Source organism: Megalobrama amblycephala, linkage group LG11 (genome assembly GCF_018812025.1).
Source record: "Megalobrama amblycephala isolate DHTTF-2021 linkage group LG11, ASM1881202v1, whole genome shotgun sequence".
NCBI lineage: Eukaryota > Metazoa > Chordata > Actinopteri > Cypriniformes > Xenocyprididae > Megalobrama > Megalobrama amblycephala.
In genome coordinates this window covers 35,627,006-35,653,441 of record NC_063054.1, presented here as the reverse complement: position 1 = coordinate 35,653,441, position 26,436 = coordinate 35,627,006, and the positions used below count along the sequence as shown (strand labels likewise).

Below are 26,436 nucleotides of genomic sequence, written 5' to 3'. Positions count from 1 at the left end.
ATTCTCTTCCAGTTAGCTCCATCATTTCCCCACATCTTTCTTCTAAAATGACGACTTCAGTTGAGATCTTTTATGCAACATATTTAATGTTTTCATAATAGGTTTAATATCAATCAAGTAGAACAGTTAAACATACTCAAAAGTCCTAAATTCACAGACAAGAAGGCAAAATGCATATAAACGTGGTTACAATGAGTGATATGTTCTTCAAATAATATCATAAGAGGCAATCAGTGCTTCGATGAGGTTAAAAACAGAAATGACCGCCGCTCTGAATACACTTCGACAGCAGAACTGAGAAATGCACTGGAACTTAAAGTATGACACTGTTAAAAATGAGCCGTACTCTGATTTACAGCACGTCAAAGTTTAAATACACAGGGCATAAAACAAACCCACAGATATAAAATCTCTGAGAGACAAAGTCATTCAAAGTTCAGCAGCCGCATGGCAACAGAGGTATGTGTCGAAATAAAACAGAAGTGTGACTCGTATGAACATGATTTGATTGATTAATAAGACTGCAGTGATTAATTAGGCATTACAATAACAATCAAGACTTTCCAACAGGTGTTATTTTCATTAGTCCTGGGCTTTGGTCAGTTTCATACATTCAGTGCTAAAAGTGAGGCATAATAAAACCGCACAATGATAACAGAGAACAAACAATAAAAGATCTGCTCAGAAATCACTTCGATTTGATGATGTCAAACATTCTGGCAGAAATGTGTTCGGTCTTGATGCAAATCTCTCAAATCAAACAGCATTAAATCAGTAGTTACAACATCATATTCCATTTTACATTGCGTATACGTATATATATATATATATATTTAATACTGCTGCCCATGTATTGGAGTCCTTCTCTAGTTCTGATGTTACAAATAAACACAACTGGAATGATATTTATAGCAACTATAATGCCCCGACATAATAAGATACTGTCTGCCTCCCGATTAAAAGTCTAGCCATAAAGCAATAAAAATAAAAGGCACAAAACGCTAAACAATCTTTGCACTGAGCTGTCATGAGAACATATGGAGTCCTTCAGCAGGAGCGGCGGGTCTGTGTTAGATCATGCTGAACCGTTACACATTCAGAAACTAGTTTGCTCTAGAGTTACTCTAAAACAGAGAGAAATACAACAACAAAATCAATATGAGGAGTCCTAAGTTCAGATAAAAACTGCCTAGACCAGCAGCTGGAGTTTAACAGGAGATGAAAAGAGAGAAAATGAGGTAGACTTCTGTGTAAACACAAAGCAAATTATTACTGAAGACTAATAATACATACTACAAGGACCTAACACAGGAAAAAAAAAAAACAACAGACTTGAACGGAAAAGTACGACTATGTGTAACTGAAGGAGGTAGTTCTAACGTACGAGAACAAGAGTCGGTGAGTTTGATAAGCAACAGTCAATAGATTCAGTTAATGGTCAATGCTTCCCTACAGAATAACATCAAATACACTTATTTGGTTCGTTCCCTGAGAGAAGTTCATCCTGAGAAGAATTGTGGGTAGAAATGTACAAAAATACACTGTATAAATCTGTAGTCACTGTATGAGGTTTGGGAGCTGAGTCTGTGCTATGTCTGTCATTTGGTCAGTTTCTTTCTCGCAGATTGTTTTTCTTCGTCTGTGCACTTGATTAAGTACGATGCACATACACACACACACGCGCACACACACATTCGTAGGGCTGTTTCACAGCATGAGCGTCGAACTTCACACCGTCACACTTCTAATGCCTTCAAACACAGCCGGTCTTTGGTATAAACATCTATACCAAAACACGCGCTGTTAGTTTAGGCCCTCCAATAACAGCAGGGCACGTGCGCGACACGCCGTTTGATTTGTCAACACACGCTGAGCGATCGTCAGAGCCGACGGCTGGGAACAGTCATGTAAGTTTGCTTTGAATCTTTTACACATTCAGTATCGTCAGAGAGGTGTCGTCTTGTCTTTATAGACCTCAAGTGGAGGATGAGCGACGGTTCAAGTCATAATGTGAGGCAGCACTCGGATCTCTGTTCAGAAATCTCTGCCTGAGCATTCGCTCATGCACACACACACACACACACACACACACACGCGCGTTTCACTGCTCGTTATGAAGATAAAGAAACTTAAGACTGTTCAAAGCTTCAAATCTAAAAAAAAAAAAAAAAAAGTTTGATTTGTTTCATGCTGAATCTCACAAAAACAGATAAAAGTCATATTTTAACCTAAAGTCAAAAGAAAAATTTATATTTTATGCATGGTGACATTATTGCCATGAAAATTCAGAACATTTTCACCCTAAATTGTCACTACTGTAATTGCCTTTTTTTATTTTAATTGTCATTCTTAATGATGATTCTTACTGCATTAATACTGTAATTCATTGAAAGTCTTTTTTTTACTGCAAAATTTGTTAGAAAGTTAGAAATCAACTATTATATCTTAATTTTTCTCACATTAATTTTTTTGGGGGGCATTACAGTGAGAAGTGCTCTATTATAAATGTCTCAATTCTAACATAGGTTTTAATTTTCTTTAAGAATCTTATTAAATTAATATGTTTAAAAAGTGAAGACATATCAATTAATCATTTATTTCTTTTGATTTTGAGGTAAAATATGGCTCTGACATGTTCTTAAACAGTTTCATGAGATTCACCCTGCCATTCCCTCCAGATCAGGACAAAATGAGAAACGTCAAGGCGAAACTTTTCCTCATTGTCAGCGCATCAGATGCCAAACGCTGCCGTGACGCTCTATGAACCCTTTTGTGTTGCTCGAAATCTTTTGTTGGATTTCTAAAGCTCGTCAGTATTTAAGGTCCACAGAATGAAAAGGGTCTGAAATTATTGCTGACAGTCACTGGATCGTTCAATGACGTTAAGACATTAAACAGCAAACTTCCACAGCATGGCATTCTGGGTAAACAATGCTTACTTTGTTCAAGTGCACTTTTGTTCAGTTTTTCATTGTTCAATGGATGATTGTAGCAGATTTGCTCTTAACTTTCAGATCATTCAGATCTCCACCAGCAGCTTTAAATGAGATCCGTCTAAGGCTTCAGTTCATCTACATTCATTAGCTAAATGGGGGGAAAAAACTGTATGCATAAAGCATAAGTATACTTAACGATTACATTAGTTTTCTAAAGTAGGCATACTTTGTTTTATAGCTATGTGTATGTCTGGGTATGCATACAGGGTCACCGTACCTGGATCAACATATTTTGTTGATCCTGGAACAACATTCCTGTCTGAAAATTTAGAGAGAAATAATAGGTGAATAACACAGATGTACCTAATCCTGGTTGTAAGCCTAAACTTAACATAAACTGTAAACTTGTCCCTCAAATCTGATTGGTTGTTACTTGCCATTTCTTTGTAATTATTTGTGAAATTTAGTAGCAATTTTGGATTGAAAATTGTTTTAAAGGTGCAGTATATAACATTGAATGGTTAAAATGGGTACTGCAGTCCAAATTCAAAATATATTGGAGATGGTTGCTTTTTTCCCACCCCCTCCTCCTCAGACTGGACACTCGGGCAGGCTTGTCAGATTGAGGACATGCAACAGGAGCGAAGGTGGGGAGACTTGCACACTATGGGCTCTATTTTAACAATCTAAGTGCATGGTCTAAAGCACATGGCGCAAGTGCACTTGGGGTGTGTCCGAATCAACTTTTGCTAGTGTAACGACGGGAAAAATGGTCAGCGCACCCCACACATGGTCTAAAAGGGTTGCTCCTGTTCTCTTAAAGGTGCTACAGAGGATGTTTTGTTTTATACATTTTTGCAATATTACTTGAAACGGTCTTTACTAACTGATAAAAGACTATTTATTAGGTGCACTGAAAGGAATAATATTAATATACATCATCTGTGCACGAGGTAGGGCCTTAAAAACATCAGCCAATCGTTTACACGATCATTGCGTAAACGATTGGCCCTCTGGCTTGTCAATCACTGCCATGACGTTCCTTGTGAGAGACGTGCGCGCTCCAGTAACTTTCCACAGGCTCCGCATACAATGTTTTTGTCAGGAGTAACAACTGCAGATTATGAGTTACCTGCGGTGAGTCCGACATAATGAATCCACTAACACGACACAGCGAATGCCGGTGATAAACAAATACTCGTGTTCCAATACTCGTGCACGAGTTTTGGGAGGCGTTCCCTCAAAATGGGCTGTGAAGGAGGGGGGTTGTTCTTACGCATGCGCTCATTTCAAAAACTCACTAACAGTCTTTGGTTTCTCAGTCGCCGAAAACATCCTCTGTAGCACCTTTAATGAGTAATAGGTGTGTTTTGGCCGTAACGTGCAATAAACCAATCAGAGTTTCATCTCCCATTCCCTTTAAAAGCCAGTTGCGCTCGCGCCAGGGCGGATTCGCTATTTATATGGCAGAATTTGCAAGCGGAAAAACTGAACGCTTCTCTATCAAGGAAATGGATCTGCGCAATGTTAAAGCACGTGAGCAGACCATCTACGGGAAAAGCCGGATTCCACCATAGCATTTTTACCTTTATGTACACAATAATAATCTTTTACATTGTAACCCTTTTATTTTTAATATTTGGCATGTTTGTGTGTTGCTGCATGTATGTAATAAGCAGAGTGTACGCGCGTTGTGCAACCGCCTATAGGCGCATATTAGTAACGCGCTCTTTAAATTAAAAAAAAAATGATTGTGCCATTGAGCAGGTTTCAGTTGGTCAATGGTGCATTCGTTTTCAGTTGTCTCAAAATAGCAACAGCCCAACAATGCAACTGAACACACCTCGATTTCAGACCAGCACGTGCATGGGCGCAAATGCATTTGCCATTTAAACAACGTGGCGCAGGACATGAAAACGTCAACTGCGTCAGGTTGAAACTAGCAAAAAACACTTGTGTCATGCCGCATTGCGCCGGGTGTATGATAGGGCCCTGTAAGTTGATGAATTGATTTATCTGCGTTTTAATATGCTCCCGTTTATAGAGCTTTTTAGATGGATGCCAAGGCTTTTTAGGTCGGGTAGAATCTGCGATCCCTGACCCAGTTTGTTTGCTGGCTTCCATTGTCTGCAATACGCTTTTTTCCACCAATACTGTCGAAATACTATTGGGTAAATTGGCAGTGGGCGGGGTCACACAGACCAAAACAAAAACAAACATTCCGACATGGAACGCACATTTCAAAGTAAAATAACTGGCTGTACGATTGTTTTCCAGAGAAACAAGTAGGCCTATGTGAACTCGGCATGCTTCCTAAATATCTGCGAACATATATGGTATTTTTATGTTTTAGTACAGTCAAAAAAAATTACATACGGCACCTTTAAAGTAAATCCTACACCAAATTTTTTGTACTGATGTGTGCAGCCCAATACACTTAGATCGCACATTTTTATAATAGTTGTTTAGTAATTAGTTGTTCCAGAAGAAACGGAACAACAAACTACTGAATAATGCAACAATATATGCCTACTTTGATGATCAATCGCGTCAAAACTTAAGTATAGCCTACTTATATCAAGTATAGCCTACATTGATGATAGCAAAATGCTTCAATGACTTACTACAATAATTCACCATTATTCACATCCCAGAACAAAAGAAAAAAAAAAAAAAATTAAGGCCGCTATCATTTTTGGTTCTTTTTACATGACGTCACAATGGGAAGTGAGAGAAAATTAAGCTTGTATGATTTTCCAATTTGCAATTCAGGGTAAGACACACTTGAACAATTTTTCTCCGGACAGAATCTCATCATTACGGTAATTCCGGCACAGCGCTGAAAGTAGCATCACATCTTCCATAAGATGATCACTTTCAGTGAGGCTGAGATGCATGGAGGAGGAGAGGGATCAAATCAAAACGCCGTCATAAAGAATTAACTTCATCTACCTACGCGCTCTATATAAATTACACTTCAACATTTATAGTATTTCAACATATATTAATGCCTTAAATTATCACCGTGAGCTGTAGAACAGCCTGGGATAAAGCAAAAGACAGATTTACACTGCAGCTAAACAATGCCAATACGTTTAAATCAGTTAGTTAGTCCTCTCTGACTGAAGTTAATTTAGCTCTTAGTCTTCAATTGTTACAAACTCTTAGTAAATTTAAGATCAGATGGCGAACAGCACCTGATCTGAGAGCCACATATAAAAACCATTCACCCACACACGAAAAAAACTTTCCTCTATACCCTCATAATAATATCATTGATAAGATATAGTGAGTGTGACTATATCCACCCCAGCCATAACAAATCCTGTGAATTGTGACGTGAACCTGATTGTGAGAAATTCAAAATCCTAGAGAACCCAGTTTTCTTTGTCATTATGTCTGAATCTGGTTTAAAGTCAACATGAAATCAAACTTGATCATTTTTCCTTCCTTAATGCATGTTCTTGATCTTAAAGTGAATGTTTTATCTGTGGGTGGTAATATAACATTTACATTTCCTCTGAAGGCATTTCAGACAGTAATATTGTGAAATATTAATAACATTTAAAAGAACTGTTTTCTATTTTAAAATGTAATTTATTTTTTGAATGGAATGTTTTTGAATGGATTACTCCAGTCTTAGGTGTCACATGATCCTTCGGAAATCATTCTAATAGCCTGATTTGCTGCTTAAGAAACATTTCTGATTATTATCAGTGTTGAAAACTGTTGTGCTGCTTTATTTTTTATGGAAACTGTGACACACTACCATTCAAAAGTCTCAGAGGAAAGTTATCATGTTATCTTTGTGATTACATGCACACATAAAATGTTCACTTTAGGATGAGGAACATAAATTAAGAAAGCAAATCAATTCCTGACGGATAAAAAACAAAAAAGTCCCTCCTTACAGTTCTACTTCGGTTTCACTCGCATTATGGAGGAAAAATGGCTTCCAAACTGCAAATTTTGTTGACTTCACGGTTCCTGTTTTTCTAAATCTATTTTGCCTTGTAAGTTTTACTTCAAACACACTCGCTCCAAAACACACGTCAGTCGCAGAGTTTGTTGTGATTGCTCAGTGAGAACCCACACATGTACACACACCCCATTGGCTGATACCATAGCTGCACGGGAAGGGAGGGTCTCCTCTCTGACCCGGCCATGTGAGGTAGATGATTTCGGGTCTTGGGAGGGAGGTGGATTTCAGTCCCAGCTTTTCCTCCAGCGCTGGGAGTGACTCCCCCGTTGAGATGCTTCCTCCGGGGAGGACGACGGGCCCTCGCGGGGGGACGAGCCTGACCGGCTCTCCTCTTCCTGGGACTGAGCTGAGGTGGAGGGCCGTTGGGGGTCCTGAGACGTGGAGGGGGACAGCGCCCTCTTGTGGGGACACTGGGCCACCATGTGTGTGACACTCTGACAGTAGTGACACTTCTTTGGCTGGGGCGGAAGGCCACACTCTTTAGCGTGGTGGTCCAGACCTCCACAGTTATAACACCTGCAGGAGGAGGAAAAATTGCTTATTTACATTAAAGCATTATAGAAATGATACTCCTAAAATGTGCGATCAAATAAAATAGTAATTGCTTGATTACATTTAGATATTATTAGGTGCAGCAGAAAAATCAGAGAGAGGCTGATTAGCACTTACACTACTGTTTGGAATAAATATGATTTTTTAAATAATTTTTAGTGTCTTATGCTCACCAAGGCTGCATTTATTTGATCAAGAATACAGTAATATTGTGAAAACTTTTTTTATTTGAAAAAATGTTAAAGTGTAATTTATTCCTGTGATCAAAGCTGAATTTTCAGCATCATTACTCCAGTCTTCGGTGTCACATGATCCTTGAGAAATCATTCTAATATGCCTAATAATGGTTCTTATTATCATCAATGTTCAAACGTTTTTGCTGCTTAACATTTTTTTGTGGAAACCCTGATGCATTTTTTTTCAGGACTCTTTGATGAATCGAAAGTTCAAAAGAAAAGAATTTAATTGAAATAGATTTTTTGTTTTTAACATTATGAATGTCTTTACTGTCGCTTTCAATCAATTTATGCATTTTTCCTGAATAAAAGTTTTAATTTCTTTTCTACATTTCTTTTTACTTAGCTCAAACTTTTGAATGTAGCATATCACGTTTTTTTACCATAAAAATATGAAGCAGTAACTGTTTTCAACACTGATAATAATCAGAAATATTTCTTGAGCAGCAAATCATCATATCAGAATGATTTCTGAAGGATCATGTGACACTGAAGACTGGAGTAATGATGCTGAAAATTCAGCTTTGATCACAGGAATAAATTACATTTTAAAATATATTCAGATAGAAAACATTTATTTGAAATTGAAATAATATTTCACAATATTACTGTTTTACTGCAAATAAATGCAGGCTTGGTGAGCAGAAGAGACTTTGAAAAACAAAGAAAAAAATCGTAATTATTCCAAACATTTGTAAATACAAATACATTAGTTGACATGCATCAGCTCTGATAATTAAAAAATCATTTTTACTTTTTACATTACCATGTATTGAGTTTGATGTTATTGCTGATCGAGACCAGAAATTATATTTTGCAAGGAGAAAATGAAACAAAATGTGCATTATAACATTACCTCATGACAATTAACCAGATGCAGAAAGCAAACAAAATATAATGCATCATGTTTGTGCTTCTTGTAATAAAGGGAATTCCCAAAAAAAAAAAAAAAAACATTCAGATGTATTATGCCAATGAAAATTATGGACGAAAATTTGTTTAATTGTTAAGAAAATAATGCGCAAAAATTGTAATGGTCCTAAGAACAAGCTTCTTTACATTCTTTCTTAGAATTTGAAATGTGACCTGGAGGTTTTTCCTGAGATGAACTCAAAACCAGTGTTGGTCACTAGGTGGCAGTACAGGACAAGACTTACTCCAATAACAAAGCTCCTTCAGAGAAATACTCAAAAAGTGGCAGTTCATTTGTTGTCACAGAAAATAAGCACTGCAGTATTTAATAATCATATAGAAGTAATAAATAGGCTCGGCCCAATAATTCCTATATTAAAATGTAAAAGAAACTACACATTGTATGATTTACAGCCACAAAAAAATTACAAATAAGATGCAAGAATATTGTTTTCCATGCTACTTTTCTTAGATATGAGGAAACTGAGTTACTGTGAGCATGAGGAATTGTCTAGTATTATAAGAAACATTATATGTTACCATAGAATAGAGCCTATGGTTGCCAAGGAAATTCCGGTGCATAGAAACAAGAGAGTAGGAAATGACATTACAGCTCTAAATATAGCAAATCAGATTTCTCTGTACCACTAATGTGTATGTGTGTGTGTGTTTTCCTAGTACGTTACTGGCACAAATAATTCCTCACAAAGATGGCAATATCCAAAATCCTTGTCCTTGTGGGGACATTTTTTGGTCCCCATAAGGAAACAGCTTATAAATCATAAAGTGATGTTTTTGAAAATGTAAAAATGCCTAAAGTTTTCTGTGATGGGTAGGGTTAGGGTTAGTATAACGTTTGTACAGTATGAAAATCGTTACATCTCTGGAGAATCCCCATTAAACATGAAAACCCATGGTGTGTGTGTGTGTGTGTGTGTGTGACAGAAAGAGTAGCGGCTCAGATATATTATTACACAGTTCTCTTGAATCCTTGATTCTGATTGGTCGATCACAGCATTCTGCAGTCAAATATTTTTAATATAATGATAAGCTACATATTACTGAGGTAACAGGCAAATGATTTCTTACAAAATTTTTACATGTCTCTCACATTGTGTTCTACTAATATTCAATATGCATATGCATACTATTTAAAGTAAAATCACCAATTAATTATAGGCAAAGTAATAATTTTAAAAATCATAAAACTGAAAAATGGAAATGGATACATTACATACAAACTATAGTTTTGGCCAAAAGAAATCATAGTTGATAAAATGCATTAAAATGAAACAACTTGTCTCCCACAAAAGGGAGGGTTACACTTTTACACAATTAAACAAATACTGAATAATATTAATATAGCAATATAGTATTTACTATAGGGTTAAGGTTAGGTTGCTTGTAATTATTATGCATAATTTACTGTTATAACTGTAGTAAGTACATGAAACTCTGTCATCTTAAAATAAAGGGTTGCTTTCTAATTTAATAGGGTTTCGAAGTAAATGTTTGAAACCAACATAAATAAATAAAAAAAACACGCATTTGATTAAATTGGCTTTTTGTCGTTATTGATATCTGTGTGAACTAAAAAAAAAGTCTCCCTACATTTCAGCGTCAGTCGCTCGTGTATCTGCACGGAGTGTTTTCAGCCTCTAGGTGGCGGCGTGGTTCAGCAGCAGATAATCATGTCTGCTCTATTAGACAAACACGAACTTGACGAAACTGAGCTCAAATCAGTGCTGAACTGCACAAAACTAAACGCGTGTAAATGAGAATTATTTTATCACCATTTTGATTTTATGGAAAGCAGTTCCATGTTGTCTCTACACTAACTTGGGCACCTCATACACATTTAAAAACGCTAAGTATTTGAGGAAAACGTGGATGCTGGGGTTAGTTCACCCAAAAATGAAACCTCTGCCATTAATTACTCACCCTCATGTCGTTCCACACCCGTAAGACCTTCGTTCATCTTCAGAACACAAATGAAGGTATTTTTAATGAAATCTGATAGATTTATATCCCTTCATTGACAGTCTACACAACTTGCAACTTTTATGTTCACTGATCAATGTTTATATGTGAATAAAAGCCTAAATTCAATCTGTTCATCATATCAAGCGATCGAGTCTCTTCAGAAAATTTGGACTAAACCGCTCGATTCATATGGATTATTTTTTACGATCTCTTTATGAACTTTTTGAAGCGTCAAAGTGCTAGTTGCGAGATTGTCAACGGAGGGACAGAAATCTCTCAGATTTCATTAAAAATATCAAAAGTCTTATGGGTTTGGAATGACATGAGGGTGAGTAAATGACAGAATTTTCATTTTTGGGTAAACTAAAAATGAAAGATAACACTTTGCACAACACTTTGCATAAAAATCTGTAAATCTCAACAGTATAATTTTCCTTATAACATCCAGTCTCAGATACTAAGAACCATTAAAAACAACAATTACTTGATATAAAAGACTATTAATCTAAGCTAAAGCTTTTCATTAACCTCATAATTTTATCATTAAATGATCTTGAATTTTCAGGTACAGATCATCTCAATATTCAATGAAAATACAGGCAAGATTCTTGTATTTAAACTGATAAACTGACACAAGTTAAATTTACACTGTCATTGATAAGTTCCCATTTTAATTCAGTTCTTCAATTACTTAAATGAAAAAAAGTATGCATCGCTCTCAGCAAGGTCCCATTATGAGCCAATTTTGTCCTAATGTACTTGTTCTCTTTCAAACAGATAAAGAACTTTTGAGATTAAAGAATTTAAGAATATGTTAAAGCACCAATTCAAGCTTGAGCTCATCTTTAATTACCATCCATCATCTCATGTCCACCTTTTTCTTACCACATTTATAGGGCCAGACTATATGATAAAGCGCTCACCCACACACATGCACGTACATACTTATAAATAGCTTAAACACAACAGACTGAAAAGACTTATTCAGTTTGTATTTTTTTTGCTCTGATCACCATGGAAACAGGAAGTAGAAGACAGACTCACAATCAATGCGAGTCATGAACAGAAAAGCATTTGGCGAAACCAAACTATGACCCATCTACATTCAAAATACTTGCTGTAATTCATGTTCATGTGGCTTCACAAAACATCATCAATACTGTAATTGATTCTCTTACACCGAGAAAGGAGAACCATGCCGTTTAATTAATGTGAATATTTAAAAAATAAAATAAAATCAAAAAGCAGCAAGTTTGATAAAAATAAAAGATTTTGAATAAATAATCCTGTGTACAAGAAGCATACAACAAACTTATTTTTATAAAGACATTTAATCGTAAGTGCAGTATGTAATTATATAATTCCCCTGCTCTATTTTCTGCATTCACTTTTGATTTTATTACCATGTCATTTTTATAGAATTTTAAAACATTTAAATAAAAAAATTTAATTAAAACATCAAGTAATTTGTTTAAAGTGTTTGCTAGACTGTAGATCAGTTCCTTTTGTGGCTAAACAATTTATTTTACTTTTGTAGCATTATAAATATACTTAAATACCTTTGCAAACACAAACCTTAACAAAAGTAAATTAAACGAGATTAGCATTCAATGATGAACAGTAATACGAGTTTACAGAAAGTAAACATTAAGAGATAAAATTAAAATGTGAGAACAAAAAAATTGTACATGGGTCAAAGACGAAAAAAGGCGTTTCAAGCATCAAAACAATAAGTTTGTGTTGTTTTTCAATACATCAGAATGGGTCTAGTTAATTTGTTTGTTTTTCTGAGCAAAAATTAAACATCATACATTTTTTCCATGATTTACAGAAGACACCCACTAAATGTCATTCAGTGTAACAATCTTGTCGGGGATATTTACAACAAAAAAATCTATTTATGCCATATTAAAGACTAATTACTTCTAGCCCACATGCTAATTACTTGTAATTTTACATTTTTAAGCTTTGCCACTATCCTAGGTTTTGCCCATTTGTCAGCAAGAATTTTTTACTCATTTAAAATGCAATAAAATTTAGTATGTTCACTCATTTTTTTATACATTTTAATATGTACAGGTCAAAATAAGTATGTTGTTTCAATTTTTACATAAATATTAGTGTTACACCGAATGACAATGGAACATTATTTCACCCACATGTTGACATTTTATTCTCCCAAAACTTATTTGAAAGTAGATGTTTTGCATTTAATGTGCTTTCTATGTATATATACACTTTAGTAAATTTCTATTGATGCGGACATCTAAATGTCTTTGACCCACATGTGTATAAGGTGTTTTACAATTTTAAATCAGCTAAGATTTCAAAACTTAGTTACAATTATCTAATATATGCTACTAACATAGCACTACTGTTATTAGTGGCAGCTGCTAAAGACGAGCTATAACGAATAAAACTAAAATTACATGTGTCCAGCAAGATAGCATTTAGTGTAGAACTTACAGTATTACACACATGGAACCATTTGTGTATTTCCATATTTAATTTATGCATATCAAATACAGCGAATTGTGAATATCTGAATAACCATGTGAATAACTGAAAATAACGTAAAACTACATATCCCATCATGCTCAGCGCACTCACCGGTCTCCCTTTGGTTTGCGTTTGAGGGGCGGGACCTTCCCTTTGGGGCGTCGGTCACTGCCCGAGCATGGGCCCCCGCCGGGCCCCGTGACCCTGAGCGACTCCAGACCTTTACTCGACCTCTTGAAGGTGAATTCAACCTGCTCGCCCTCCCGAAGACTCCTGAAACCCTCCATCACCAGCTTACTCTAAACACACACACACACACACACACACACACACACACACACACACACACACACACACACACACACACACACATTTCATTTAATACACATTGAAACGTACTTATATAGTCTATAAATATCTAAATATAAATATCAAACAGATCAGTCATATCTATAGAGATATCCATAAACATTTCATGTCATTTAATAATCATTTATCAGGGAAAAGAGGAGAAAAGAAAAGAGATTTTCTGTGTACTAGAAAAAACAACAGCTTCAGATCTGTCAATATTCTCCTAACCTGCATTACAATCACTTTTCTAGTGTAAAATGCACAATTTTAGCACCTTATTGCTAAAATCAAAAACAGATTTTTGCTTATTTAAATATGTATACTGTAAAAAAAAAAGTCAAAACAACATGTTTTTACATTACATAACTCTTCAAAATGGTTTCGCAATTACAACTCTTTTTATTAGTTATACGAGATTCGACTCTATTTTTTAAGTCAGTTTAATATAATTTCAGTTGAAATGACTTTTACAGCCAATTTGATTATACTTAAAAATGTAAAGTTGAGTGACTATACCATTTGCTAATGTCAGAATATTACAAATATTAAAGAAGAGCAAATAACATTCGTTTTAGTTTAATTACACCAAATATTAGTGTAACTTCAACTTTGTTTTAACTGTCTTTATACATTTAGTAACTTTTTAATTAGAATTAATGAAATGTACAAGTTCATACTACAGATTCTTTAATAAAAGGACAATAAAAAGCATCATATATGATCCCTATGATATTCTTTTCAGCTTCTACATGTTTAATATCTGAACTGTCATACAAACATGCAAATATGGTTGCAAATACTCGTTACATAAAAAATATGTATGACTTAGTGTTTTACAGTAAAATACAATTTCGATGAATGTGATAAAATGGGTGAAAACGTATTAGAAATCCTCTACACAAACCATCCATCCATCAGATGCTTTTTTCCAAAAGAGGAACACCAAAAGCAGTTTATGCTTGAACAATATTTACCATAAGCATGTGTTTATTAATTTAATGATTTAAATAAACTAAAACATTTTTTGACATTATAAATGCAATATGAAGACCCTGAGAAAAACATGATCAGGAATTATAACGGCAATACAAGCCTTTTCATTTGAAACTGAAATGTAATTTCGAAATGTAATTTCGATTCTAACAATTTAGCGGTTATGTCACACAGTAAATGTGTCACCATATATTAGAGTTGATTTACTGTTCAAATACAATACAATTAATTCTACAAAACACACATCAAAATTATACAATAAATGCTGAAGATATATCTATATGTTTAGGTATTTGCAACTTTGACACACACTTCAAGTAATATTAATTTTAGTCATTTAAAACAATAATTGTGATTCCAAATACATGAACACAGCTGATTATTTTGGATACTGCTGCAACAGAAAACTCGACAAGAAAACTCGCATATGGTACATGATCATATGATTTACATTTCAATTATTCATTCAATTGAAACAGCAGTAACACAATGCATGAGTCAAACGCAAGAGGAAAAGCGCAGTAACAAGTATTTTCATCTCTCTGGTGTGATCATTTACATTCCTCTATAAGACGTTTAGTCTTATAGATCAACACCACCGCAACAAATGATGGAAAATGCATCATTCCACATGTTTATCTAATTATTATCACTTTTTTGAAAAGATAAATGTCTACATATCAGCATTGTTGAATGATTTTCCAGTAAATACACACCATCTTCAGCTCATTTGTTTTTGTAGCATCAGCTCTCATTTATGAAGGTTATTTATTGGCATCTGATTCCATTCTTTGGGGAACCAAAAATGGTTCTTCCCTTTTGGAAACGTTATTTTTAAGTGTGTATGGAGCAGAAACACTTTTGTTTTTGACACAGCATCACATTAAATACAGCCTTTTGGGAAAAATAATGCATTTAGTTTCTCATAATTGACATAATGGGCACAAAAGCATTGTGATTTAACACTTATGATGGGGAGAAATTAAAAATCCATAACATGAATGAGAATAGAGCATTACACAAGCATAATCATAACGCCAGCAGCAAAACCCTTCCCACACACACACACACACACACACACACACACACACACACATATTAGATATTTTCTGTGGAAATATTAAATCTAAACAGCACAAATAGTTACAGTTAATAAGATTCTTAATAATATCTTGGTAAAAAGACACAAAACACACAAAAACAAACATCTACACTCTAAAAAAAAAGAAGTGAAAAGAAAAAAAAGAATAAAAAAAGTTACACAGTAAAATACCGTTTTCCATTGAAATAGTAATATACGGGGTAATTTTATTAATTTTATTAGTCTTTTCGGGAAAGTAACCTATAGGCTACTTTCTCGAAAATGACAAATATTACCCAGAATGCATTGTTTTTACGGTATATTACCGTTTCAAAACTGTGGAAAACGGTATTTTGCTGTGTAGATTTGTTTCTTTTTTTACAGCTATTTTATAGAGTGATATATAATTGGATGTGTAGTGTGAGAATAAACTGTAAATGCTTTTTATATACAAATATGTGAATTTTTGTTTTATTAAACTGATTCTATAATGTGAACTAACTAGTGCTCTGTTCTAAAATGTGATTAAACCTAAATTGATAAGTGCAGACCAGGTTGATTAACGAATATTTTATATTTATGCTCTTATTTCCAGGTGAAAGTTCAGAGAGAAGCTCTGCGATCAGGAAGAGGCCCTTCATGTTACTGATAATTCATCCAAAAAAAGCAGAATTGTGTAACATAATCTGTGAGTACAAGAGAAGATGTGTGTCATATTGCAGGAAAATGCACAAGAGACGGAAGACGGAAAGCAAGAGAGAGAGAAATACAGAGAGCGCCACCAAAGGGCCGGACGTATTCCACATCACCCCTCCTCCACATGTTTTCATCCTTCACAGTGACCTCTGACCCCTGCCCAACCCCCTTCAAACATGCACACACACACACACACACCAGCATCCCGTTTCCCTGCGTTAAATTAACAACACACTTCTGCACCGACTACAAGACGCACACGCAGTATTTGATCTGCTGACACACACTACATCACTCTACACACACACCTGATAGCAGCCGGATATGAGCTCAGTGTGTGTGTGTGTGTGTGTGTGTGTGTGTGTGTGTGTGTGTGTGTGTGTGTGAGGAGCTCTTAACGTTGTGTGTAAAGTGCACACGGTCAAGTTACTTCTAATAGAAATACAATGAATTTTACATTCTAGAAATGCCTTTGAGTTTGAGGATGATTATGCTGTTTTTAAACGTGAATTTACAGAATGAAATTCTATAAGAACAAAACATTTAAAAAGAACAGAAGCAATTCATTCAAAGAGACGATTTAAATACTGACATTGATTTTAGGTTTGTTAATTCATAATTTAAAATGGAGACTTAAAATGGATATGCAGAGAAAATTAAAAACTAAATCAAAACTACAGTTTAGGGAAAAAAACATGAACCATTTCTGTTTGTCAGCATTTGCTACTTTGTGTTTATTATAATAAAACATTTAGGTTACACTAAACAATAAGGTCTGATTTGTTAACATTAGTTTATACAGAACTAACATGAACTAACAATGAAAAATATACATTTACAGCATTTATTAACCTTTTGTTAAATGTTAGTTAATATAAATGTTCATGTTAGTTCAAAGTGCATTAACTGCATCTTAAAAATGTATTCGTAAATGTTGAGATTAGCATTAACTAAGATTAATAAATGCTGTAGAAGTATTGTTTATTCTTAGTTCATGTTAACTAATGTAGTTAACTAATGTTAACAAATGAAACCTTATACAGTCATTTTTAACTTGTTATCTCTTACTGAAAGTTCGCTTATTTTTTGAAAAACAAACATAAACCACTCTTTAAAAAAGAAAAAGAAATCATAGATTTGGTGCTCTGGTTTACGTTGCCCTTTTCTTATTGATCCAAACCATTTGACTCAAGATTTTAAGCAATTCTAAACTGAACACACTTCATATTTACATTTAACATTTGTACTCTTGGCACATTTTCTTATAAAAGCAACTAGCAAGACACTTTTCACAATTCAACCAATGAGAGCCAGGCATTAATAAAATATATATTGATATAATATAGAATATTTATTTAATATGATTGCAATAAATAAAAATACATATTCAATAAAAAAAATAGTACAAAATAATACATTTAAAGTACCAAAAAAATAATAAAATGGTAATTAGATTTCAGTACTACAAAGCTATGACTAAACTCTCAAAAAGTGAGCAATTGTTTGTGTCAGGTCGGCAGCTGGCTCCACCCACACACTCACGCCTAATATGGGCAGAGCTGAAGGAGGAAGTCATGTGACCTGCTGCTTCTGTTGAGATGGAGAAATGAAGAACTGAACAAATGGAGAAGAAACTGAGCTCTAAGAAAAGAAAAGAGGTAAAGAAAAGAAAAAAAACAAGAGAAAGAGAAAGTGAGAAGAAAATTAAGGAGAAAAAAAACAATGCTCAAGTAGAAGCAGAGTTTGCTAAATTTTAGATGAAAACAGAATCTGAAAAAATGTAAAACCTAATGAAATAAAATCAGAGGATAAAATGACATCAGCAGCAAATGAGAAAGAAATGAAAACTGATAATGAAAATGTTCTGGCTCATTCCTGTTATGCAGCAAATTTTCATGTTCCTATTATGTGTTTTAACATACTAGATAGACCTTACTAATATAATTTTTATCTTTTAAAAAGATAAATACATTTATACTAAGTTTCTTTTTTGTCACAACTACTATTATAGAAAATAAAAAAATACATTTACATTTATTACTATACATAAAAATATAATGTTATTAATATTAAATAGGGAGTATACTGAATTGTAAATAAACCTTAGTTTAAGCAGATTTTTTGCAGTGTGTTATAAAACATTAAAATTAATTTAAAAAAAATTAAAAACCCTGCTGTTCCAACATTTTTACTTTATCTAATCAAAATGTTTCAAACAAAACATGTTTCCTTGAAAATATTGTTTTAATTAGTAATTCAATTAGAGTTCTCAGTTGCACTTTCCATCCTGTTAATCTTTTGTAAAAATCCTTTAAAAAAAATTACAAAACCAGGCATTTTGAGAGAAAAAACAGCAGCACAAAACGTCTGTGAGTATTAGCAAGGATTTGATTGGGTTTAGATGGTTTGTATCGCAATAAAACTTTCCGTCCTGTTTAATGAAATTACAGTATGACTCTTTACAAATTTAAAAATAACACTTTACAATAAGGTTCATTAGTTAATGTATTAACTGACATGAACTAATACATTTGTTGCTGTATTTACTAATCTTCGTTAATGTTAGTTAATGAAAATACAGTTGTTCATTGTTTGATCATGTTAGTTCACAGTGCATTAACTAATGTTAACACTGAAATTAACATTAACAAAGATTAATAAATGCTGCAGAAGTGCAGTTCATTATTAGTTCATGTTAACCAATGTAGTTAACTAATGAACCTTTTTGTAAAGTGTTAAAACCAATATTAAAAACAATGTACACAAACTGTTACATCATCATGAGCAATGGCTAACTTACTATTAATGTACTATGTTTACATCCTGTCCATTTTCTTGCTTGTGTGTAAATCAAGTTATAATTAATAGCGTAAAGTGCTTTCTGACCGTTAAACCCTTATTATATATAACATGCATACACTGATGAGCCACAACATTATGACCAATCAATGTGAAATTAATATCATTGATCATCTCTTAACAAGGCCACATATTAAGCTCTGGGTAGATTAGATGGTAAACAATCTCGTAATCAACATGTTGGATGCAGGAGAAATGAGCAGGAATAAAGATCTAAATGACTTTAACAAGGGACAAATTGTTACAGCAAAGTGTCTCTGAAACGGCAAGGCTTGTGTGTTTCTCCCGGTCAGCAGTGGTGAGAATTTACCAACAGTGTCCGAGGAGGGACAAACCACAAACCGGCAACAGGGTGTTGGGCGACCAAGACTCATCGATACACAAGGGCAGTGAAGACTATCCCATCTTGACCGAGACAACAGAAGGTCTACTGTGGCACAAGTCACACAAAAATTTAATGATGGGAGGAATATGCTGCTTATGGGGCTGTGGAGCCGCAGACCAATCAGAGTGCCTATGATGACCCCTGTCCACCATCGAAAGCATCTACAATGGACACACGAGCATCAGAACTGGATCTTGGATCAGTGGAAGAAGGTCGCCTGGTCCGATGAGTGCTGTTTCTTTTACATCACGTGGATGGCCGTGTATCTACCTGGGGAAGTGATACACCAGGATGACTGTGGGATGACGACAAGCCGGTGGAGGGAGTGTGAAGCTCTGATGTTCTGCTGGGGAAAACATTGTTACAGACCAGGTTCAGCCCTTCATGACAATGGTGTTCCTGATGGAAGTGTGATGGCAGGTCACACTGCACACATTGATCAGGAATGGTTTGAGGAACATGATGAAGAGTTCAAGGTGTTGCCCTGGCCTCCAAATTCCCCAGATCTTAATCCAGTTGACCATCTTGTAGGACGTGCTGGACCAACAAGTTCAATCCACGGCGGCTCCACCTCGGAACCTACAGGACTTGAAGGATCTGCTGCTAACGTCTTGGTGCCAGAGACCACAGCACACTTTCAGGGCTCTTGTAGAGACCATGCCTCAGCGGGACAATGCCGTTTTGCCAGCACGCGGAGGACCAACAGCATATTAGGCAGGTGGTCATAATGTTTTGACTCATCATATGCACAAAAAAAATATATAAAAGGCTTGAATGAAAACAGGCAAACTATATGAAGTGTTAGTTTAATTATTAGTTCCCAACAGTCCTGTTTTATTGTGAAAAATAAGTGTTAATTTTAGCAATTTTGTCAGCAATTAAGAAACTCAAATGTGTGGAACACAGAATGAAGAGAAGAGCATGTATGTTAAAGGAGGAGCCAGATATCTGCAGCAGTGAGAGGTGGAGTCTGGATGAGAGGTTAATCTCACTAGGGGCCCAGAGTGACCTCACAACACACACACACACACACACACACACTTAACTAGCTATGTAAATAAGGACATACCAAAGACTCTAACCTTAAAAGAAATTTTTTTAAGAATTATAAAATATATTTTAATTTTAACATAAATCATTTTTCCAGTTAAAGACATCTCTAAAAGGCAGTTTTATCAGTTTTACCTCACTTCTAGAGGTAAATATGCCAAACAAGACTTAAAAATAAAGGTTCCAAAAGTGATGTCATTAAAGAACCATCACTGAACCTTTCAGTTAAAAAGAACCTTTTTAAAAAATTTAAAGAATCTTTTGTGCACTGGAAAAGTTCCGTGGCTGTTAAAGGTTCTTCATGGAGCCATCAGAGCCAATAAAGAACCTTTATTTTTAGGAGTGCAAAGTGAACCCACCCACATGAGCAACAAATGTAAATGGACAACATAAACATCCATTATTGCACAAACAAAAGCTATAAATAAAATGATCAATCATACACCGCGGCAAACAGCAATATGCATCCGTGCAGGAAGACTCTCACAAGCACACAATGCACACGCACAAACACTGCAGGAGGTGCAGCGTTCGGAAAAATCAAACACAAAGCTCCTAATGAAACACACACACACACACACTGCAGTGCGTTGATTCGGAGTGTGAGGGCCGGACGAAGCCACGCCTCCTTTCCCTTTTTTGTCTTTAACGAAATTCCTCTTTTAAAGAATGTTAGAGGACCCCAACCCCCACCACACACACACACACATATATATACGCACACTGAAATCCTCTTTACACATACAAACAAAATCACACACAGACATGTGTTCTCTTTTCCTCCGATTCACACTCTCACTTCTGTCCTGGATTGACACAAAAAGCTCATGGATTTGTAGAAGATTTGAAATGTGTGTCTGTGTGTGTGTCAATGACTACAGGATACTGTATTGATGTAATAGTTGAATTAATAGTGCTATTATAACATTCTCCTTCATAACTACTAATCTACCTGCCATCTTTTGGTATAAAAAAACATATGTACATGCCCCACAAGTAAAAGTACAATTAATACACGCACTGCCTTAAAACTGCCTTGTCAAGTTTAATACAAGAAGTCTAAGTGTTATGGAAATAATTATATTAACACACTACACTGAAATGTATAAACAATTTTCACTCAAATTGCTAGTAAATTTCACTAATAGTTACAAAGTATTGGCAAGTAACACACTAAATTAAACCTGAAATTTTAAAGTAGAAATGCTGAAATAGTATTTTCTTTGTAATCTTTGTTTTATTTACTTCGAAAATTATTATTTTTTTACAGTGAATTTCTCAAATAATTAATATTACTTCCTTCATATGATACTAATTATTTTAGCTGTCATAAAAAGAAATGGCAAAAGTCTAGGGGAAAATTTGATATAATAAAATATTTAAATCAGCTGTTAAGTCAACAAGAGCTGAATACTAATACAATTATGCTCTTTACTTATTTAAAAAAAAAAAGAATAATAAAAATCAATCTGTCTGTTCATTTTCATAGCTATTTTTACAATTACAATTACATTGTAACTCAGTTTAATCAACAAGACATAAATATACAAGATAAAGTTTAAATGCACAGTAATAAAAAGAAAACAATTTATATCTCAAAAGGGAGAAGAAAGCACCACAGTTTCTGAGCATGTGCTGTAGGTCATGGGTTCGATTCCCAGGGTTGTATGAACTGATTACTGAAATGTAATGTGTTAAGTCACATAATTCTGGCTTGTTTGTAACAAATCATCCCGGTCTCTTCAAGTAGCAGCACATTCTGTTTCTGTACAGAATATCAGAGTTCGACAGACACATACAGAGGGAATAATCAGCTGTACACTCTTATCATCACAAACACAATGCACAACGGCTGCACATCCTATACAACACACCCTGCACAGCATACAAGCTTTTTCATTTTCACTGTAGCATGAACGCACATGTACGTGCAGACACAAAGAACACAAATAAACCTCCACACAGCAGAGAAATGCAAATCTTTATCAGAAACGTTATGGATTACAGCTGCTTGTGCCACTAGTCTGTCTAACACGGAGACACGAGTGCAAACTCATTTGCTATATCATCAAATTGATTTATCTGTACATTGCCGTTATATTATACAACCTGATCTCTAGACCAGGATTTTCATACACATTAAAAAGAAACCGGATTGACTACACACGAATGTACAATGTTTCAAGAATATCACAAAACGGAAATAAAACCAGATGACAGACACGACTCTAATCAATACGCTTTCACATGCTTGAACCATGAGGAGAAAGCAGCCTTCATTTTCCAAACGCATTCAATACAATTGTTTACTTCATGCTTATCAGAAGAACCGTTTTATCAGTAGTACAAGATGTTCCTACAATAACTACCTACTCAAATGCATACAATGCAGGAAATGTTGCATGCTTATAAGTTAGTGTTACAGCACAGATTTCACATAAAGATTTAACACAAAGACAGTTTATAGTAACTAGTGCATTTATTGTGCATGTCAGCTGACACTTCAGGTCAAAAATCTGTTGAATTTGTAACTACAGATTTCTTTTTATTTCAATAAGCTTATTTCTAACTATTTATTTGCCCTATAATTATTAGATATATTTATATTACAGTAGCTATCAATACGTCATTAAGCTCCACAGCACACATTACATTCTGTCTGTGTCTCTGGGTAATGTTTGTCTTTTTTGAGAACTGCATTTCCCAGAATGCACTCAGGTTTTGGGGCTACTAGCACAAGAGGTTCATGTTTTAGCTCATGCACAAAAGAATAAAAATCATGTCCACACAAGATTTCAGATTAAATTTAAATTTAAATGAAAAAGCAATGAAATTCACCTAAAAAAAATCTTGCAAAACTCCATTTAAAATAATTTAGTACATATTTAGCATGAATGCATCTTTCTCGCCCGTTATCGAATTCCACTAATTCACAAATTTATCCAAATCAACATGCTGTTGATATAATTCAACAAAATTTTAGACAATGATGTGTCTAGATTCACAATATGAATCCAGAAAGCTAAATGTATTTTACTTCAAAATGGTTCAGCAATTGTAATACAGTTAAACCCATAATAAAAGATTAAAGAAATAGATAGATAGATAGATAGATAGATAGATAGATAGATAGATAGATAGATAGATAGATAGATAGATAGATAGATAGATAGATAGATAGATAGATAGATATCCTGTGAAAACTAGCGGTTGTTACTGAATTTCAGAATTTAAAGGATTATGCAGACGTGTTTTGTAACAATGCAAATGTTAAGTCACAGGAACCATTTTAACATCTCATTAACATCCAGCAGTATTCATATTACCACCAACAGATAATAAGAACACAATGTAACAGAAAGCAGCATAAATCAGCAAAACTGACAGCAGAACAACAGTGCAGTGAGCTTGAGTGTGAAATACAATGGAAGAATCCTCTTGTTCTCTATGCTTTTGTTCTTTTAATCTGCATATGCTATTTTAAGGTGCCATAGAAAGCTTGGAAAATGGTGAAAGGGGATAAGTTCCGGTTAGTATATATGTCCGTATTGATTTAGCTGTGAATGTCCATGAGAAGAGGACGAAATATTGTGTAAAGGGGGCTGAACTACACCCATGTAAACACGAGAGCACATGATGTTCAGTACAACAGTCCACACCGAAATAGCTTGCCATTCTTCAAAAGTCTGATTGTGAAAGCATCGTGTGCTACGTGTGACAGATTTTCCGACATGTTGGCAGGTTTATCAGACATGTTCCTGTGAGCATGAGGCGGCTGTTGTGCGTGTACAGGCTCTTCCTAATCAAGTCTCAAGGTTCCTTTAAGAACTGCATCGTAAATTCCTCCTTGTTTACTACTAATACGGCGTTCGTGTGATTATATCAATGGAGGTGATCCAGAGTAAAGATGTGTTTGTGGCATGAGTAGTGCAGCTCTTAAAGTGACAGGAGATGAAAACACAAGCGCATGTTTACTTCTGCTTTCCTCGAACACATCTGCTGATGTCAATGAGATGCGACAGATAACGTGAATAAGAGTCAGGAGAACGAGTGAAAGCAAGATGTAGTATTTTAAACGGGCTGAATGGACTTACTTGGTGAACGAACACGTCTAGTGGAGGGTCCACTGGCTTCCCCTCGCTGCTGGTCATCGATATAAATCCAAACCCCATGCGGACATTAAACCACTTGCAGTAACCCGAGCCAGCCAGAATCTGCGGCGGAGTCCTGGCGGTGTCCGACCCGCCACCTCTGCGCGGCCCTCCTGTGCGGTCAAGGGAGAAAAGCCCATGGTGATGTATGCTCGTGGTTGTGTAGGTTAATGAGATCAAGCCTATACTTTGGTCTCATTGACCGTGGGTCTGCGTGGGCAGCGTTTCTGAGGGAAATCCCCAACTACTACACAACAACACGCGTTCAACGCACCGATTTGTCTACTACAACCAGGGCCGTAACCACTGTAGACACTATGATCAATCAATATGTTGGGTTTTCAATGACAAGACTCTTAAACTTTTACATTTTGTCCCCCCTAACCTTGTATATTTCGTTGCATCCTAGTCTACAACCCAAACCCACCCTCTGGAAAACTGGAGAAAGTCAATGAAAAGTAGAGCTACTCTACTTGGGATGGCGTAGTGCATTGCGAATGCTCAGCATGCCTAGTTAAGAGCTATAGCTGCTATGTAACTTCTTGTAGTCGTACATGTGAACCGCCTGGCGTGGGGCAGGTGTGCACACGTTACCCGCCCCCCCACTACCACTGGCGCAAACGGCTCTTCATCACGCGTACAAACAACGTAAACAAAGCGCGGCAGTGCGCGTGCAACAATACGAGTTCCCATCTGAACGTGAAAAGAGGTTTTTAAAAAAAAGCATCGTAACCTTCGGCCATGTTTCCCCGCGGACCCTCCGTTCCAAAGTTCCAGCGAAATCGTTTCCTCCGTGAAATGGGGTGATGCGCGTCACCGTCGATCCGACATCCCGATTTCCAGCGGGTACAAATTTAGCGCGCATGATACGGCGTGCGTCTCCTTTTTGGATATTTTGTCATGTCTCTTTTAACATCTCCTATCCTCTCTCTCTCTCTCTCTTTCCCTCCCTCGCACATTCGCTCCCTCTCTCTCTCTCTCCCGCTCTCCGTTTCTCATTCGCTCGCTCGCAGCGCTGCACACGTGACTCCTCCGTGAGCCCGGGAGAGGGAGCGGATTCGGAACCGGGCTGGACTTCAGCTCTACTGCTGCGTCACGTAAACGCATCTCCGTTTGAACAGGTTCAGTTTTTTAACGCGTCTTAAGACGCCTAAAATCTTTTATTTTTGCATGTTCTGGAAGTCATTGGAGGAGCCATAAAAAGTCCAGCATTTTTGGTGTTTTGTTTTTCATTTATATGTAACAATTTTAATGATGCGTTATGTAACCAAATTCCAACCGCTGGTAACCACAGTCGTTACACTTTATAGACTTATGAAAGTCAATACTGGTATAACACTTCATTTTTAATGTTCTCGCTTGGTGTAGCGAAATGCAAACAGTTTTCCAGATTTTATCTTTTTATAAAGGGGTGTAATGGATTTTTCAAGAGGTGTACTATTACATTAAACAGTAGACTAATGATTGTCGTATTAGCCTATATAAAGTTGTTGTAATTAAATTCATAACTTTATGCAGGTAATTAGTGTCCTTTAAAATTCGGCTAAAATAAAATGTGGCTCTTTTTTTTTCTTTTGCTGCCGATGTCTTAATGCAATTGTTTAAACGTTTCCAAAACATTCAGTATTATAGTTTGGGAGAAATTAGATATCGCTAATCGCTCATTATCGTTTGTGGAAGCATATTGCAGTTTGCATTGGTTGTTTGCTGCAGTACAAAAGTCAATGAGACTGAATCACAAGAAGAAGAGCTTTATTGACCAAGTGCTCA

At 35.5% G+C, this 26,436-nt stretch overlaps 1 protein-coding gene across 2 annotated transcripts; it reads right to left on the bottom strand.

The window, feature by feature from the left end:
* Positions 1 to 66: 66 nt before the first annotated feature.
* On the bottom strand, positions 67 to 26,337 carry lin28b (lin-28 homolog B (C. elegans)). 2 transcript variants are annotated; one of them, XR_007187159.1, is made up of 5 exons: positions 25,400 to 26,337; positions 24,610 to 24,779; positions 13,212 to 13,399; positions 7,044 to 7,434; positions 67 to 1,124 (listed from the first exon to the last, which is right to left on the bottom strand). XR_007187159.1 is itself a non-coding variant. In XM_048207739.1 (4 exons), exons 1-4 carry the CDS (start codon positions 25,407 to 25,409, stop codon positions 7,143 to 7,145), a joined length of 660 nt encoding a protein of 219 aa, XP_048063696.1. In that variant the 5' UTR covers positions 25,410 to 26,337; the 3' UTR covers positions 6,595 to 7,142. The 2 variants fall into 2 exon arrangements, 1 of the variants encoding a protein (XP_048063696.1); XM_048207739.1 differs by lacking the exon at positions 67 to 1,124 and having other exon boundaries at positions 6,595 to 7,434.
* Between the last annotated feature and the right edge of the window lie 99 nt (positions 26,338 to 26,436).

Excerpts from the sequence above, each read along its gene's own strand:
- lin28b (XM_048207739.1), bottom strand. Across the intron at positions 13,400-24,609 it reads TAGACGTGTTCGTTCACCAA|AGTAAGCTGGTGATGGAGGG; the intron begins GTAAGTCCATTC and ends GTGTGTGTTTAG. Across the intron at positions 7,435-13,211 it reads CGCAAACCAAAGGGAGACCG|GTGTTATAACTGTGGAGGTC; the intron begins GTGAGTGCGCTG and ends CTCCTCCTGCAG.